An 18,069-nucleotide genomic window follows, 5' to 3' on the forward strand; every position below is an offset into this window, starting at 1 on the left:
GATTTTGTTCATTTTCTTCCTTAAAAAGTACATTTTTGGGAGTGCAGGACTACTTCTTGATCCTTTTGTTTGACTGGATTTTTTTGGAGAATTCTGTGTAAATTATAGTGTCTCCTTCCCGTATTTGATCCTTAATCTGGACATTCTTTCCAGAGAAAGTCAATGTCCATATCAAAGGAGGGAAAAATATAATAAGTATTTAGAGAAACTGGGCTGAAACATTTGAAATGTTCCTGGACTGGGTGAAATAAATACCCTGTGAGCGAGTGCACTGCTGCCTTTGTGTGGGGCCCAAACCAGCCCTGCCAGAGCTCACCTGCTCTTCTTCAGAGGTCTGCAGGAGGATGAGCTTAAATTCTGCTGAGTATTGAGGGAGTCAGAGCAGTAACATCATCCCTGAAATGAACCACAACCCTTCGGATCAAGTGGAGAAAAATCCCAAACACCTGCATCTGTTCCCGGGGTGCCAGCAGAACACAGTTTGCTGGTTTTAGAACATACTCCAAGGAATAAGTGAGCCCCTGTGAAGGTCAGCATTTGCAAAGGTTTCATTTGGGAAATGCGTCGAGTTTTCAGAACCTGAGCTTAAAAACAGAGGAATTAAGAAGGTTAAAAAGTCCTCTCTAAAAGGTGATTGGGTGTTGAATGTGAGGTAGATGTTCCCAGCTGGCTGTGACACCCCCACAGGAGCCCTGGGGAGAAGGGAGGGTACAGAGAGCTGCCTTCTGTCCTCAGGTAACGAGGGTGTGACAGCAGTGAGCAGAAATCATGGCCAGTTCTGCCCTGCTTGGCTTTTGTCTGGCTTTGAAAGCTGTGCATAGATACTTCCTTTTTTTTTTTTTGCAGGAATTGTTGATGAAATTCTGCAAGAATTACTGTGCTATGGCTGCTTCTCTGTATTTTTGGGATCTGACAAGTGGCTCAGCTTGAATTTTCCCTCATAATGTTGTTCATATTTTAGCTTTGTTGGTCAAAAGAGGTGTTTTTTCTTTGCTACCAATTTGGCTGCAGCCCTTAGATGACAGGTAGATTTAGAGTTCTTTTCATAGAGAAGAAATGGAAGTTTAATTTGAATCCTCCAGGATGTGGAAGAGGTAAGAAACACAGCTCCTTACACAGGAACCAAAGGCAATCCCCAGGCATTTACATTTTAGAGAAAATCCTTGTGGATACTTTTCACAGCACACAAACAACTATGAGTACAGTTTAAGAAGCCATGTAGTGATAGCAGGGGATATCTGGAAATGAAACCAGTGGTGTTTTATTTTGTATTTCTGTGACCTGCTCCTCACTGCACTCGTTCCCTTTGCCTTCCAGGCTTTCATGCTGCTCTGTGACCTGCTGATGATCTTCAGTCACCAGCTGATGACAGGGGGTCGGGAAGGGCTGCAGCCCTTGGTGTTCAACCCAGACTCAGGCCTGCAGTCAGAACTGCTCAGTTTTGTCATGGACCATGTCTTCATTGACCAAGATGATGAAAACCAGAGCATGGGTATTCAAAGCTTTCATATTCTCTACTTAGTTTTTTTTATAACAGACAAAGAAGAAAGGAGAAAATGGAGTTTTCTGATCAGTTTGCTCCAATGTGTTCAGAAGTATCCCTTCTTTATTTTTGGGAGGTCTGAATGTGAGATATGTGACAGGGCTTCAAGGGAAAGGAGTACAATGGAACAGCACATAGAAGAGAAATCCTTCAGAGTTACCAGAGTGACAGGATCCTGAGGGCAAACCTTGGCAGCAAAGCTCTAAACAATGAAGGCCTGAAGAAACCGATGCCACTAAATAAACAGCCCTTGTGCTCCTCCCTCAGAACAGTCAAATCAAGCTGAGGACATCACTGGTGTGGCTGGAGACTGGGAAGGTGCCTGGGACAGTCTGGACACCTGGCACTGGTTGCTCTGGGCCAGGAACCAGCATGAGAGGAGGGGCTTTGAGGGGCCCCATCTCTGCTCCTCCCAAGGATGGCTCAGATTAGAGAGGGCAGGTTGAGGGGCCCCATCTCTTCTCCTCACAGGGATGGCTCAGGGTTTTGCCTCTCAGTCAGGCAGAGGCAGATTTGTCATTTAGGCCTGGTTTTAAATGACCTGGTGCTGCTGGGATCTGCTATAATGCCTATTTGTTATATATATAGGTTATAATAACCTAAATGCACCTACAGAGGTGTTCAGTGTCTGAATCCTAAATAGTTTTGGACAGGAGATGGATTCCCAGTCAAACTATGGGAAGAGCTGCTGAGTGAGTGCTGTAGTGCTCTTTTGGGCACATCTTCTGAATTTCTGCTGTACTCAATTACTTGTATGTCAGCAGCACACACAGGGACAGCCATGTATGGAATTAAGGTCTCAGAGAATGCATTCTTGCTCCAAAGGGGGTTCTGTAAATTGTGGATTATATTTTTATTATACGATATAATACTTAACATTTTATGTGTGTAGTTTAATTTTCATTCACTGAGTGAAGTCTTGCATGGGGACTGAATACTTCTGGCATTGCCATTCAATGTTATTGCTTCTTCCAACTGGGTTTTACTTCCTGTTGTTTAGAGCCATTGATTTCACATCTGAAAATCCAAGGCAGGCAGTAGAAGCATTGCTGCTTCTAATTTTCCTTTTGTTAAATATTTATAGCTTAGTAAGATAATGAAGCAGCTCCAAAAGGCCTGTGTTTGAGAAGTTAAGCAAAAGCATTCAGCAAGAAAATGAGTCACTCAGTCCCATGTGGGTCATGTCCAGGACTACTCAGGACTATGGACAGTCCTTGGTCAGTGGTGTGTCATGTTCCTGAACTTCCCTGGGAGTTCTGAAGTAGACAGGACTCAAGAAGGATCACTTTTAGTTTTAGCTTCCCCAGCAATCCTTCTCGTTCATGGTCAAGAACTGATTTTTTTCTGAAAGCTCCTTTTCCATAACGTTGCTTTGAAACATAAGTTACTTACAAACATTTTGTTGTCAATGGTGCTTTCAGAGGGTGATGAAGAAGATGAAGCCAACAAAATAGAAGCTTTACACAAGAGAAGAAACCTCCTGGCTGCCTTCAGCAAGCTGATCATCTACGACATCGTGGACATGCACGCGGCAGCCGATATCTTCAAACACTATATGAAGGTACAGCCCTGGGCACCCTTTTTCCATCCCTTCCAGGGCAGTAGGTAAAGGTCAGACACTTCCAAAAGCTTTTTCAGCCTCATTTGATTGTTTTGTAAGAATTTTTCCTTTCTTACCCCTGCAGCAAAGCACTTCCTCTGCTGTGTAGCAGCTGTGCTTTAGTTAACTCAGCACCAAAAGCTGGTCCTGGGAGGTGCTGAGTGTTTCCAGAGAGGCTCCTGCTCCTCAAATTCATCCCTAGAATCCACAACAAGTTCTCTGTTCAATGTCATGTTTCCCTGGCAGTCTCCCAGCTTGGTGCTTGCCATAAGGAGACAGGTTTTTTGTGAGAGAAAGTTGTTTTAAACAGGACAGCAGTAAAAAAACCAGCTCTGTATAGTACTGCTGCAAGTGGGGATGTCTTAGAATACAAACTGGAAGGGTCTCTACCGAAGAAGGCAGGAGGAGCATTTCAGAGGGAATGAAAATAAGTGGCTGCAAATGCAGAAATATTAGTGAGGCTGAAAGAATACTTTGGGAAAAAATCTGTTCTCAGCCTGGAAGTTTTAATGACCATACAGGCTTTTCTCCCCAAATGGTCAGATCCAGAAGCTGTGCTTTCCAGCAACCACACAAAGAAAATGAGCACTTCAAGCTGACTAATTCCTCCCTTTTGTGGCCTCAGTGAGTCCCTCCCTTGGCCACCCTGCTCCTCCCTGCCCATGAGCTGCACACGGGCTGGCTCTGCTCTCACCCACTGCTGGAGGCTGGGCTGGGGCAGTGGCTTGTTCTTCCTTAGAACTGGCAGCCATGGGCCTTCATCAGGGACTTAGTTTGGGGCAGGAAATACTCTTTTGTTTGTTTTTTAACATATTTGTTACCAAAGATAATAACAAACACAGAAGTTCCCTACTTTAGCACCGGGTGCAGGTTAAATTTTCATATCTGGATTTGAGACTAATTTTTTTTGCAACTGCTGCCTTTTCAAAGCAAGAATTACAAATAATCTTTCTCTTGGGAAAACTGTAAGAAATTGTATTGTAAGAGGTTCAATGTAAAGAGGTTTCTTTCACATTTTTCCTAGTACTACAATGACTATGGAGATATCATTAAGGAAACCCTGAGCAAAACAAGGCAAATTGATAAAATCCAGTGTGCAAAGACACTCATCCTCAGTTTGCAACAGGTAAGAGTGTTGATTTTTGTTAGAAATGCTCACTGCAGGCAGTCCTGGGCAGGCTTTCCTCTGGTGCCCTTTACAGCAGAGCACAAAGGCTGCACTTCTGGGAGGAGATTCTCTTATTCCCAGGTCAGGCTGTCCCTGTCCTCTGTGTCAGTAATCCCTGTCTCCATAAACCCACTCTGGCAGAGCTTTGGTCACATAGAAATGGTAGAAAGGGAGAGAAGAGCCTTGAAGGCAGTTTGGTCCATTTGGTTCATGGAATTTGCTTCCTGCTCCCAAGTGAATGAGAATTAGGATGACTATTGCTTGTCATTTGCTGAGTTAATGCATCTTCCTTACATTTTGTCTAAATACTGATTGATTTTTCAGATTTCAAGCTAATTAAGTCTTCCAGTATTGTTAGACCTGTTTTTTCCCCCTGAAAAAAATTGCTTTCCATCAACCATAAATTACTGGGTTGGTGATGAAATCCATCTGCCAACACTAAACACCACTCAGGCCCTTGAAGTACCAGCTACAGCCATTGCACAGGGAAATTACTGCTGTAGGTTAGAGGTTCTCAAATCAGCTGGCCTCCCAAAATTCACTCCAGAGTACTGAGGGATTTCCTGCAGCATTCTGGAAGCTGAGGGAGATCTGTGAGAACTTGAGAAAAACAGATGTACTTCCAGAAGAATCGGTGAGTGTCAAAGCAGCTCCTGTGTTTAAAACTTGGAGAGGAGGAAGCCAAGTGCCAGAGATCCATCAGCCAAACATCAGCACAGGAAAAAATAATGAGACAGGCTCTTTGCAAGGGCGTGAGAGGCACCAGCCAGGAGGAATTTGTCAAGCAGGAATCCTGTCAAATTAAGCTGTCATTAATTACATGGTACCAGAGCTTGTGGAGATCAGAGGAACAGTAGATGTAATGCAGCCTGATTTAATATTGTCCCTGACACTGTCTCCTGTGATGTTCTCACCAGCAGCTCAGGGAAATGTGGTGAAAATGGCAGTGCCAGGAGGAGGCAGAACTGGCTGGAAACACTGAGAGTTCATTCTTGTCCTGGGGGTCGGAGCAGCAGTGCTGGGCAGGCAGGAGGTGGAACATTCCAAGGACAGGGTGGTCTGATGGGTGTTGGGGGTTTAGAGAACAGCAGGAGGGTGCAGGACTTGCCTGATGAGCTGATGGGACCAGGAGAGATGCTGTTCAGGGAAGGGGGGTGCAGGACTCTCTCTGAGGTATTGTCCACACAAATACAAGGTGGAGACACTTGGCAAACAGCAGTTGGACAGAGGAGATCCTGGGAACTGACAGGGACTCTGTTATGTCTCAGTGAAAAAGTCCCTGCACTGGCCACTCCCAGGTGGAAGAGGTGAAGAATACAAGTCTTTCCCAATGAAAGTGTTGGTGAGCTCACAGGTTTTACCCACTGCTCCCTCCTGCAGCTGTTCAACGAGCTGGTCCAGGAGCAGGGGCCCAACCTGGACAGGACCTCTGCCCACGTGAGCGGCATCAAGGAGCTGGCGCGGCGCTTCGCCCTCACCTTCGGCCTGGATCAGATCAAGACAAGGGAGGCGGTGGCCACACTGCACAAGTGAGTGGTGGTAAATAAACCAGATTTTTATATTACCTGGGGTTAAAGCTTTTGTTCAGCGTGCCCTTTGTAAAGGTGTGTGATCGCAGCGGGTCCTGAAATAATTGCGTGTGTGTTTTCTGGTTTGTGTAGAAAAATGATGGGGGGTGTGCATGGATGTGTGTGAAAAGGAAGGAAAACCAGCTGCTACCTAATTATTGGTTGGAATTGATTGGATTGGCCATGTTTGTTTAGCTCAGGTAAAGCCACTGGTGTTCTACACACTCGTGTGGGTTGTGTCTAACAACTGGGGATGGCTCTTGGTCCCACACCACTGGGGATTCCAGAGGCACTGCAAAAAGAATTCCAAAAATATTTTGGAAATCTTTTAAAGGAGATTGAAGCTTTTTATGTAACTGCTGCATAGGAAAGTATAGAAGGGTGCTGCTAAATTCAAATTACGACTGGGCAACTTTTTATTTTGTTACAAATGTCTTCATCGAGTGCTTAGTTTGGGGCAGGAAATGCTCTTTTGTGTGAATGTTAATGTCTGAACATGTTAATGTTTCTTTACTGTAGGGATGGCATAGAGTTTGCCTTCAAATACCAGAACCAGAAAGGACAGGACTATCCCCCTCCAAACCTCGCTTTCCTCGAAGTGCTCAGTGAATTCTCCTCCAAACTCCTGCGACAGGACAAAAAGACTGTGTAAGTAATCTCTGTGTTCCTCTCTGGCTTCTCTGGGCTCTGCCATCCCTGGGGGTGCATTCCAACAACCTGCCAGGGGCTGTAGAAAGTCCCAGGAAGACATTTCACATACACACTTACTCATCACTTTGTACTTCAAGGCAATAGAAATAAATGGGAAAAGGAAAATCAGGTCCACTGATGAGGTGAGTTTGAGACCTCCCAAAACAATGTTCTTTAAAATTTCCCATGGGGCACTGAAAATAAAAAACAGTCTTTTTTTCAGGCTAGAAGAAAAAAATTAAATGTTACTAGTGCAGGGAAATTACAGTCTGTAACCATCCATTTCTGCTGGATATTTACAGAAAGTGTAAACACATATTTGTTGTTTATTTTAATATATTGGAAGAGGTGTCCAGTCAAACATCAGCCAAGCACTATGTGCCCAGTGTAGAACTGAATTAATTGAATAACTTCATGACAATTTAAAAACTGCAATTGCCACATCTGCTGATTTATGGTCATAGGTATCTTTCCAGTCAGTTTTGTGACCACGAGTGTAAGTCATAAATATCAGCTATAAATATCTCAGCTGACTCTTTCTGTCAAGCCTTGCTGTAGTTTCTCTGGGAAGACATTTGTTTTAAAGGACTTTGCTGTTAGGGTTAAGAATTATGAGTGTTATGGTTTGATATGTTATCTGTGTGATAAGAAATACATCCTGGGTAACTTTGTATACTTTTTATTGTACACATGCTTGAACCCATTGAACTTTTCCTTCGTGTCAATAATTTGTCAGTTCAGCAAACACTGGGATGATCCAGCTGGTAAACTTGGCACTCTGTGGAGCTGCTCTTCACTGGTACATCCTGGAATCTTGTCAGCCTCTGTCCTGTTCTTCAGGACAGGACTTAGGGATAACAGGATTTATGGCTGCAGATTCTCCTCCCTGTTGGTCTAAGTGCCATTGGGCTGTTTCCTGTTTAATTAGTGTCCTTTCTGTGCACTCCTCCCTTCCCCCAGGTTTCTGCAGTGTCTGACCTGTGCAGTTCCATCATTCTGTACCTGACAGTCTAATTTAACCTGATCCTGTGCATGAAATTCGGTTCTTCAGGACACTTTGTTCCTCCACGTTCACTGTTGCCATTTAAATTGCTTCTCCAAGGTTCTCCTGCTCACTGGTGCCCACACACACAGCCACTGGCTGCTCCTGCAGGACTGGGGTGGAGCCCATTTCTCCTGGTTTTGTCTGCCTTTACTGTAGTCATCTGTTTCTGAGCTGTTGACCTCAGCTGAGTCAGATGATCAGGGAAAAGAAATAGGTCCCCTAGAGCATGATTGACCTGCTCTGTGCTACACTGCTGCTTTAGGGTGAGCTCAGAGGTGCCCTGGGTGCCCCTGGCTGGGGTGACCATGAGCACAGTCAGTATAGCTGCCTGTATGGACAGATTTCCTTGGAGGTGCCTCCCTCCTGCCCTGACGGGCCTGTCCAGGGTGCTCCTCTGACAGGAGACTCAGCTGCACTGGAGTGTTGATCTGCCCTTCTCTGCAGCTCCTCCATGCACAGGGACCTCTCCCCCTCCCCAGGGGCTGCCTGGGGAAGGTCTGTGACCCCCGTGGGGGGGATCCCTCTCCTCCTCCCTGCCCAGGGACTCTCCCCAGCTCTCCCTTGGGAGCCACACGGGTTCAGGAATGACCCTCACAGTCCCACGAGCAGGTTAAGCAAACCTGTGCCTGTGCCAGCAGTTCTCCAGCTTGGAATGGGACTTAAGAGTTCATTTCCTGCCTCCAAACCCAACTTACCTGCCCAGCACACCTGGAATGGGACTGAAGAGTTCATTTGCTGCCTCCAAACCCAAATTACCTGCACGTGTCACCTGCCCTGGGCCAGAACAGCCTTCCTGGCAGTCCAGCACAGTCCTCTTCCACAGGGCTCCTCCTCCCTCCTGCTTTGCTGCTGGGTTTTTATCTGGGGGAAGAAAGAGAGATATTTCCAGTTTGGGAATGGAGCAGCAACATTGGTTTCATTTAGTTTTCCTGTCATGTTTATTTATTTGGCTTCTTGTTTTCTGAGTGACCTCCAGAATTTGGGAGAGCCGTTTAGGGGTCTGCTCACATCTGTGGATTTCATATAAAACTGTTCACTTAAAGTGCCAGACTCATACAGCTGGGGAAAAAAATGTATACTAATGCTTTATACTAAATGTTTGTATTTATATATTTATATAATAGCCAACTATTTACTGATGTTTTATACTAAAATCCACATGGCAGATACAGGGAGGGAAATCCTGATGAATTAGTTTAGGACAGAAGAGAGGTGATTGTCCTTGGAGGCATTTATTTCCATTTATTTCTCTCAGAGACTGTTGGCTTAGACCAGACACTGACTGATGGGTGTCAGATGAGGTGGAGCCTCAGTATTGGTGTTCTTACTCCTGGAAATTCAGAGTTTCTGTCTTTGTTGAAGCTGGTAAGAACTGGCAGTGTGAAGCTCCTCCGAAATGCTGAGCACAAGGTGTCTCATGTTTGGCATCTGGGCAGTAAAGGACCCCAAGTGGTGTCATTTTCCTCCCTCACAGTTTGGCCCTAACCACACACTCGAGTTCTGTAAATAGAAATGGAGGCAGAAAAACTTCTTGCTTTCCAAGACACTTCTTCAGGTAGATTCTCTACAGTCATGAAGCACTCGAGTTGTACTGTTTGGTTCTGTAAAGACAATAAACCAAGAAATTCCCGTTAGTGCCAGGTTTGAGGGTCACTCAGTGAACACATGAAAGGGGAAGGAAGAAGTGTTCACAATATTGAATAAAACAATAAACAGGAACCTGCTGTTTCTTGAGCAGTCATCCCATTCACTGAATCAGAACAGAATCCCATAAAAACTGGGTGTGATTGTTGCCCAGGCATGTCCAGTGTGGCTCCTTGTCCTCTTCTGAACAGGACTGTGGAACAACTCCAAGCTGCCATGAGCTACCAGAGGAAAATCTTGCATTTCCTGTGGAATGTGTGGGGGTGACTCCACTGCTGCTAACGTGGCAGGGTGGTTTTTGGAGGCAGTGGTGACTGAAGGGTGCAGGAAGTGATGCTGCAGTTACCTGAGTTCCCTTACCAATCCTGAATGTTTACCTCTGCAGCCTGAAACTCGTTAGAGTCACTTCTGTGGACCTTTGCATGTTCATTTTAGGGATCACTTCCAATCATGGCTAGGCTTCGCGAACAAAGATTTGGGAATCACTTCCAATACCATAATTAAATAACCCCCAGACAAAGAAAACAACTTGTGTGCCCCCCAGCCCAGGAGGGGAGTTTGGTTCCTCCCTGCAGTTAACACGTGTGCACTGGACTTCTCCTGGCAATGGCCCAGATGTTCAGACATTTTATGGAAAAGTAACCGCTTGCGTTTGAAGGGACCCTTTTCCTTGCCCCGGGATGCCAGAGGATGCCCTGCAGTGGTGGCTGCAGTGCAGCCTGTGTGCTGGCACAGTGGCAGTGCCCAGGTTATCCAGAGCTCCTTGTCTTGTGTTTGCAGTCACACCTACCTGGAGAAGTTCCTGACGGAGCAGATGATGGAGAGGAGGGAGGACGTGTGGCTGCCCCTGATCTCCTACAGGAACTCCCTGGTGACGGGCGGGGAGGACGACAGGATGTCAGTGAACAGCGGGAGCAGCAGCAGCAAAGCCTCCTCCGTGAGGAACAAGAAGGGCCGACCCCCCCTCCACAAAAAGAGAGTGGAAGGTTTGTCTGGGTGTCTCCACGTGTGTGTGTGTCACTCTGTGCCTGTGTCACAGCTCTGCTCCTCAGGAGCCCTGGGGCTTTGTTAGTTAATGCAGAAATACAGGATATTTTCTCTGTGGAGCAAAACCAAGGCATCTGTTCTGCAAGTTCTGTTGGGCTTGAACGTGTCCTTATGGGAAATACCCTGTTCTTGTTTGTCTGCTCCAGAATTGGCTGGTCAGAACTGCTGAAAGCTGTTCCTGACCTTGGAGAGGTGTGGAGTGACCTGCACTACTCCCTCCCTACTCCTGGACTGCTGGTGTTGTGCCTGTGCTCCCTCTGGGGCCACTGTGCATTCACAGGGAGCTGCAGAAACCCCAGGCAGAAATTCTCCTGTAGGTCTCTGGTTTTGCAGGACCACTGGAGAACAGTAAAAAGACACCATTTTTGTTAGTATGTGTTGATATGTGTTAATATGTGTTGCTATCCAGTGTCTGTGTTTACTCTTTCTGAGACTTCAGGCATGTCCATCAGGAATTTGGCTGGGACAGCAGATTTCTTACAAGGCTGCATCTGTTCCTGGTCAACCTGTGTGACCTGTGTGCACTTTTGTGAATATTAATTTACTGTTCCACTACAGAGTAGGTGTAAGTGGGATCTTTAAACTTCAGGGGGTTTTCAGGGTCAGTGTCTATGATAGTAACTCCTTAGGGAGGAATCTAAAGCCAGTTTGCCTGTATATACAGCAAGTTCCCAAAATACTCCTCTGTGTGTGTACAAGTGTGCCCCTCTGCACTTGTCCAGCCAGGTCCCTTCTCCCCTGCAGCCTTTTTTCAGTCCTGCACTGGCTCCTATTCCTCACAGCCAGCCTGGATTGTAGGGAAACACCGGTCCCTTCCCTCAGACACTGCTTTCCTTCCTTCAGGATGCCAGGATTTTCACAGAATTCAACTGCTGAGGTTTCTTTCTTTCCTCTTGGTACCGTTTTCATTCTATTTTATTGTATTTTGCCAGTATCCTTTTTTTTTTCCCCCGGGAAGTGCAGTAGCACCTTTGCTTCCCTATAAGGCAAATCTCAGCCTTCTGACATAGTTTTTAGGCATTATTTGCCTCTTTTGTGCTCTTTGTGTCCCCTCTCCTCAGTGATCAATAGAAGGGACAATTGATTTCCAACACTTTGCATTTGAGTAGCTCCCTTATTTTTTTCTCTTTCTCTTTAAAGGATCTAAAATAAGGGCAAGGTCACTGCAGACACTATCCTGGCACCAGAGAACCATATGCAGTCCCCTCTGGTTCCTTTCTGCCCTAAATGCAGGACATTCAGGGTTCAGCAGGCTGGGCTTGAGGACACTCCCTGTTGCTCCTGAGAGCAAACGTGCTCTGGGACATTTCTTCCCGGTGCCTTGAGGAAATCAATAGGATTTTTTTTAAAAAATCCCTAACATAAAAGAGATTCAAAGGTAAATTCAAGAACAAACAGGCAGCTTTTTAGACAATCCTAAAGGGTAGTAAAAGGCATAGGAAGAATGAACAGATCCATGGAGATCCCCATGTCCTTTGTCACCACACATGTCCTGTCAGGAAATCCGTGATCTTGCCGTCTCTGTTCCCATCTCCCCTGTAACTCGCGTTGCTCCAGCAACTTCCTTTTTTTCTCCATGACTCTGGCTGCACTTGCCTGCTCTGTCCCACTCTCCTCAAGTCTCCCCTGTTCCCTCCTCTCTGCTTTGCTCCCTTCCCAATCCCAGCACATCTCAGCTGGACCTTCAGTGCCCTTGAAATTCTGATCCCTGTGCCCAGTGCCCCCTCTCTGCCCACTCGGATGTTCTGACTGATGTCTCTAAGGGTCTGGGCTGACCACAGTTTGGGGTTTGTGCTCCACCCTCATCTTGGTGTTTACCTTTCCCTTGGTTGCTGTACACATATGAGATTACCAGTTTTATGTTGAGATTGTAAACTCAGGGATTGGGAATTACCTTGGTTGGATGTGTGCAGAATGCCCAGCAATGGAGGCAGCGCTGCCAGACAGTTTTGTTTGCAATAACTTCTGTGTTTGTTCAGTGTTCCTATTTTAAATTGCTATTATTGCTGGGAATAGCTGGTAGTAATACTTAGAAGAGCAGAATATAAAATTAGAGCTGAAAAACTTCCCATTCCAAGCATTTCCCCTCGGTGCACACCTGTCTAACGCTGCCCTGCAGTTACCAGGAGTGCAGCAGTGATTTCAATGTTGTCTCCAGATGAGAGCCTGGAAGGCTCCTGGCTGAACAGGAACGAGAACATCCACACTCCAGGGGCACTGCAGGCACCACAGCTCACCTCCACTGTCCTGAGGGAGAACACCAGGCAAATGGGGGAGCAGATCCAGGAGCACGAGTCGGAGCAGGGATCTGAACAGGACTTTTTACACAAGTAAGTGCTGGAATTACAGGATTGAATACAGGGAGCCAGGCAAAGGAGTCGCTTATGAGTTACACAATAGTCTTAGCCCGTGGCCCCATGGATGCAGTTTTCTTTGCAAAACCACCTGAACATGCCTTGGCTATAGCTCAGCAAGACTTCCATTCTCTTCAGGTCCCAGGAAGACTATGTTGCAATGAAATAATAGTAGAAATTGCTCATGCTAATATTATCTCATAGCATAACCACACAGTTGTGGTTAATCCTCTGAATGTTTGTGTCCCTGGGCTGGATTGAAGTGTTTCTCTAGAAGACCTGTAGATGTTCTTTTCTCTCCCTCTACCTGCTGCCATTTGAGGTTCTCCCGCTGTATTCAGGGGTTAATCCTGGCCAGAGGAATGCTTGGGTCTCGGCTGTTTTCTCATGAAACACAGCCTGGTGTGGCTCTGGAAGGGCTGCACTGGCCTTGCTGCTGTTACCTTGTGCTGGGCACAAATCCCCCCAGAGGGCTGGCTCTGCTGGGCTTAGGGGGCACTGATGGTGCAGCCTGGCAGGGTGAGGGACTGGCCCTCAAAGTGATGCTGTTCAGGGTCTGTGTGTAAAAACAATCTGGTTTTCATGTTGTGGAACGTTTTAAAACATGTGTCCATTATTCATTTGGCTCTATTCTTGCTCATATTTTGCCTGATCTGAGACAGTGAAGTAGGATTTAATAATAAATTGTAGCAGTGCTCCCACTCCAGGTGCCTGTTCCCAATGAAGGACCAATGTCAGTGTTTCCCATACCTGGTTTTATTGCAACGATTAATGGATTTCTTTGTGCATGAACAGTGAGAGGAGCCAAGTTGTGGAAGGGAATCTGGAAGACATGTACAGTGATGAATGTGATTTAATTACCCTGATCTGAAGCATGGCCATGGCCAGACACAGAACTTGGAGATAGATGCTGTCTATAAACAGCCAGCTCAGAAGTGTCTCTGTCCTGACGCTGTCCCATGTCAGTCCCCAGATGCAGATCTCGTGGCTGGGCCAGCAGAAGCTGGAGGATCTCAATCGGAAGGACAGGACAGGAATGAACTACATGAAAGGCAGGACTGGAGTAAGGCACGCAGTGTAAGTGCTCCCAGTGCCCCCCTGTCAGAGCCTGGACGGGACAGCGGGGCTGAAATGGGACCCTGCCTGTCCCTGACAGCAATTCCTGCTGCCCTGAGCCTGCTCTGGGCCCTGCACAGCGTCTCCAGCCAAGGGTTCCCCCTGAGCAGGGATGGAGGAGCACACGTGGGGAACACTGAAGCACCACGTGCTCTGGTGCTGATCCCACCCAGTCCTTCAGGAATCCTTACAGTCTTAGAAACTGGGCTTGGATTCACTGCTGGATTCCCAGGGATTTACCGTGATCCTGGCAAGCAGTGTCACTCCTTGGAAAAGGGCAAGCAGACACAGAGAGGTTATTGCCCTGTCCTTGTTGAGGGCAGATTTGATTCCTGTTTGTAGTGCAGTTCCATGGGACTTGCTGCTTCAGCCTCTGCCAGTGCTGGGGTGGGTTTTACAGTTTTCCTCCCACTGATATTAGAGAGTGTGGCTTTACTCAGAATGAGGGTTTGGGGGAAGGCATTAAAGGATAGACTTTTAATGTCAAAGGTGATGGTTGGGCAGTTTAAATGCTTGGAAATGACTTTGTCTTTGTTTGCTCAGACGAGGTCTAATGGAGGACGACGCTGAGCCCATCTTTGAAGATGTCATGATGTCCTCACGAGGTCAGCTAGAGGACATGAACGAGGAGTTCGAGGACACGATGGTCATTGATCTGGTCAGTAAATCTCACTAATGGCAAATTCAAAAAGGCTGAAAGATAATTTAGAAGGAATTTTAGACGTGTCAACAAAAATTTCCAAAGTTTTGAGCCTGATTTCCAGCTGCCTGAGTGTTAAAGAGCTGCAGTGCTCCAAATGCTCCCTGGAGTTCCTTACACTGGAATTGCTCCCAAACAGGTCCTGTCATCACTGGCAGCCCCAGGTCCTTTCAGGTGCTGCAGTGGCTCCAGGCAGGAATTCCTTTGCAGCACTTGGAACCTTCCTGGCCTCCCCCTCTGGAATGAGGGCTTCCTTGGGAAAGGGGAGAAGGGAGCAGTTTGCATTTCACACACCACTGTTTTTAAGCCTTCCTGTTTCTCCTTTCGTATCTGCACAGTAAGGCAGAGGTTACTGTAGGTAGGACTGGGCTGTAATGCCTTGGAGAGAGAATTTAGGTACTGATTCAGTTGCAGCTGCTGAACACTGAGGTTACTGCCAGCATTCATGGGATGGCCAAGGAACAGCCAAGGCAAGGAAGGGAAGGAACTGATGAAGCCAGTGCAGCTCACATTTACTCTTGTGCTCCTGGGGAAGGACACCACCAAGGGTGTGTTCCTCAGAAATATTACAGGATCTTATCTTCAGTACTTTTTTTGTTCTAAATCCCTTTTTGACCATGTCAGGGCTCAAGTTTCACCATAAACTGAAAAGCATCGAGACAGTTAAGAGAATTTCAGTGCAGCCCAACACAGGAACATCCCTAAGTCAGCAAAAGCCTTAGGCAAGTCCTTAAGGATGAGCACGGACTTAGGCTGCAAACAGCCTCTGGGGCACGCAGTCCTGGGCTAGGGCCCCCATTGGTGTGGGAGCTCCCTGGCAGGGGAAGGTGCCCTGGCAGGGGAGGGTGCCCTGGGAGGGGAAGGTGCCCTGGCAGGGGANAGGGGAAGGTGCCCTGGCAGGGGAGGGTGCCCTGGGAGGGGAAGGTGCCCTGGCAGGGGAGGGTGCCCTGGCAGCTGTCCCCTCCTTTTGCAGCCGCCGTCGCGGAACCGGCGGGAGCGCGCGGAGCTGCGGCCGGACTTCTTCGACTCTGCTGCCATCATCGAGGACGACTCAGTAAGGCCTGTGTGTGCTGTGCCCCCCCAGCCCTGCCCCCGGCCCCGCCCCAGGTAACCCTGTCTTTTCCTCCCTCTGCAGGGATTTGGCATGCCCATGTTCTGAAGTCTGGGAAGACGTTTTACAAACTTGGAACTCTATTGTTTAGAGCTAGAGGCCTATATACTGTGATAGCTTGTATGGAAACCACACTTTTGATGTGATACGGTTTGATTTTTAACCAAATGATTGAGGTCAACCCCTTTTTGTGGTGATGGAGAGAAGAGGAGCTCCTCAGTGACACCCGGGAATGTTGGCCACTCCAGTCACCTCAGAAGGGCTGACCTAGAGAATCATTTGTATCCCTGTTCTTGACTGTCCTAATACAGATTTTTTTTTTTTCTGGATGAGGAGGAAGTTTTAAATTGTTAAGACAGCTGTCGAAATAAACACTGTTCTACATATGTTTTCTGAAAACAACATTGAGTGAAAACAGAACTTTTTAACTTTATTTTTCTGCTGTACAATTTAAAACAGTTTTAACATTTGCCTTTTTATGTTTTCAGAGCTAGCCATTTTTATTAAACCTATGCCTATCAGCCACTGACTAGCAAGGATGCTGTAAGCAGGTCGTTCTGGCTACAGAGAAGTGTTTTTGAACACACTGGATCTGATTCACATTATGGTACGCTCCTGTCCTCTCCCAGGCATGGAGAAGAGCACTCTCAGAGAAGAGGGTAGAATCCTAATGACGTGCATCTCTGCCAAAAAATTTCAGATTCTGATATGATAAACCCAGATTTTATACTCTTGAGAAGATTTATTTTTATTTATAATGGGACATAAAGTAAGAGATGTCCATGAAGCCACTTTTCCAACAGATGCTGTGTAACATTCATTTTATATAGCACATGGGGACACAAAACAGTAAATTTTCTATTGGTACTTGCTCTGTGCATTTTTAGCAACTTATACCAGCAAATAAAGTATTCTCAGTAAAACACACAAATGGTTCTCAAGTAATCACTTTGCTGTTTTTACTACCTACTTCAAGCCTGCCAACCCAAGGTACATAAACAGCAACTTTCCTATTAAAAAAAAATAGTCCAAGGGTGGGGGAAAGGATCACTTTAGCATATGAAAAGTAATTTTCCTGTACCATAAAACAAAGTCTACTTTCCATGCCGTAAATACCCTTTTCCGCTATTTTTGTAAATTAATTTTGCCAGTTAGAAGTACTGTATGTGCTGCATAGAAATTTGTGCTTAGATGGTGAAGTTCTTAAGCTTACAATGGACTACAGCTACATTTTCAGTGTTAACTGTGCATATTGAGAGTAATTCTTTGGAAAAAAAAATATGATTTTTCAAAAAAGCTAAAAACGTTAAAAAAAAAAATCAAGAAGACCCCAAAACATTCTCAGCTAATTCATTGTAATAAGAGATTCTTTTCAATGTCTTCAATAATTTGGAATTTCATTATGCTTCAATTTGATGACTCTGCCTAGTAGCTGCTCCTTAGTTAGACTGGCCTGACGCCAGCAGAGCTGGCCTTCCACAACTCCAGGATCTCCAAAACGGCCCCAAAACGTTCCTCTTCCTTCCTGCACTCCACCATTAGCAGCTGAGATACAAACCAGACTTACCCACTTGGAGCACAGCAGTTTCAGAGGTGCTTTTATTTTTTAGCAACTGCAGAATAATCACAGAGCTTTTTTTCTCTTTGGAGCTTACTGGGAACCAACCCGGCCCCTCCGTGCCCGGGGCTGAGGCTCTCACCCAGCTGCGGTGTCTCTCCCAACACGGGCACTTCTCAGACACAGTTGCCAAAAATGTTTGCCCAGGCCCTGCAGCCGTTCCCCCGGGGTGGGGATGGACCAACCCAGCAGCAGCTGGCACTTCAGACCGAGCTGTGCCCTCGCTCGGGGCACCCTCCGCGCCCGGGGCTGCGGCCCCGCTCACATCGCCCCGTGAGCAGCGGGGCAGAGCAGGTGCTGCCTGGTTTGAGTCATTCTCAGACAAACCTTGTGCTTCACAGTCCTCTGTGTGGAAAACTGATTCCTAATTTAACATTGTAGAATACTGTATAACAAACATTGATGATCACGGTACCTGCAATGGGTCTCCAGTTCAGTTTGCAGTCTATAGGTTTTTTGTATTATGAGTGTCTCCTTGATTGGTTTTGCTAGTAATTCTGTAAATTGTACATTTACAATATGAGGTTTTTTTTTTCCTTTTGTACAATTTAAAACTGATGCTTCACCTTTCATTTAATAAACTATTCAAAATCATGAGTATGATGAGCACCCTCTTCACTGTAACTTTTTAAATGCCTGTTTGGACCATCACGTCCTGTCATCCCACTGACTAGTAGGAATTCAAGGAATTAGTAAAGGAAGTGCTGACAGGTAGTTTTCATGTAGTCCAGGCTTCACAACCTGGTCCTGTACCACCACCTTACCCACTCAACCTCAGAGTGGTGGAAAACCCTCCCTGGGCTTCTTTTCCATACCTCCACCATGGTGTGGTTTTGGTTGATCTGGGGGGTTATTGTGAGATTCT

The 18,069-nt window shown here is 46.4% G+C and overlaps 1 protein-coding gene across 4 annotated transcripts in view; it reads left to right on the plus strand.

The window, feature by feature from the left end:
• STAG1 (stromal antigen 1) overlaps positions 1-17,804 on the plus strand; it is a 163,513-nt gene extending 145,709 nt beyond the window's left edge. For all 4 annotated transcript variants that reach the window (XM_017826205.1, XM_017826208.1, XM_017826206.1 and 1 more), the window contains exons 24-34: positions 1,318-1,492; positions 2,965-3,104; positions 4,168-4,269; positions 5,692-5,840; positions 6,399-6,527; positions 10,039-10,244; positions 12,464-12,635; positions 13,626-13,736; positions 14,319-14,433; positions 15,449-15,529; positions 15,611-17,804. In XM_017826205.1, coding sequence (XP_017681694.1) covers positions 1,318-1,492; positions 2,965-3,104; positions 4,168-4,269; positions 5,692-5,840; positions 6,399-6,527; positions 10,039-10,244; positions 12,464-12,635; positions 13,626-13,736; positions 14,319-14,433; positions 15,449-15,529; positions 15,611-15,634 — 1,404 coding nt within the window. In that variant the 3' untranslated portion in view covers positions 15,635-17,804. The remainder of the gene's footprint in view (positions 1-1,317; positions 1,493-2,964; positions 3,105-4,167; positions 4,270-5,691; positions 5,841-6,398; positions 6,528-10,038; positions 10,245-12,463; positions 12,636-13,625; positions 13,737-14,318; positions 14,434-15,448; positions 15,530-15,610) is intronic.
• Positions 17,805-18,069: the final 265 nt, after the last annotated feature.

This window comes from Lepidothrix coronata, unplaced genomic scaffold (assembly GCF_001604755.1).
Source record: "Lepidothrix coronata isolate B3197 unplaced genomic scaffold, Lepidothrix_coronata-1.0 Scaffold125, whole genome shotgun sequence".
NCBI lineage: Eukaryota > Metazoa > Chordata > Aves > Passeriformes > Pipridae > Lepidothrix > Lepidothrix coronata.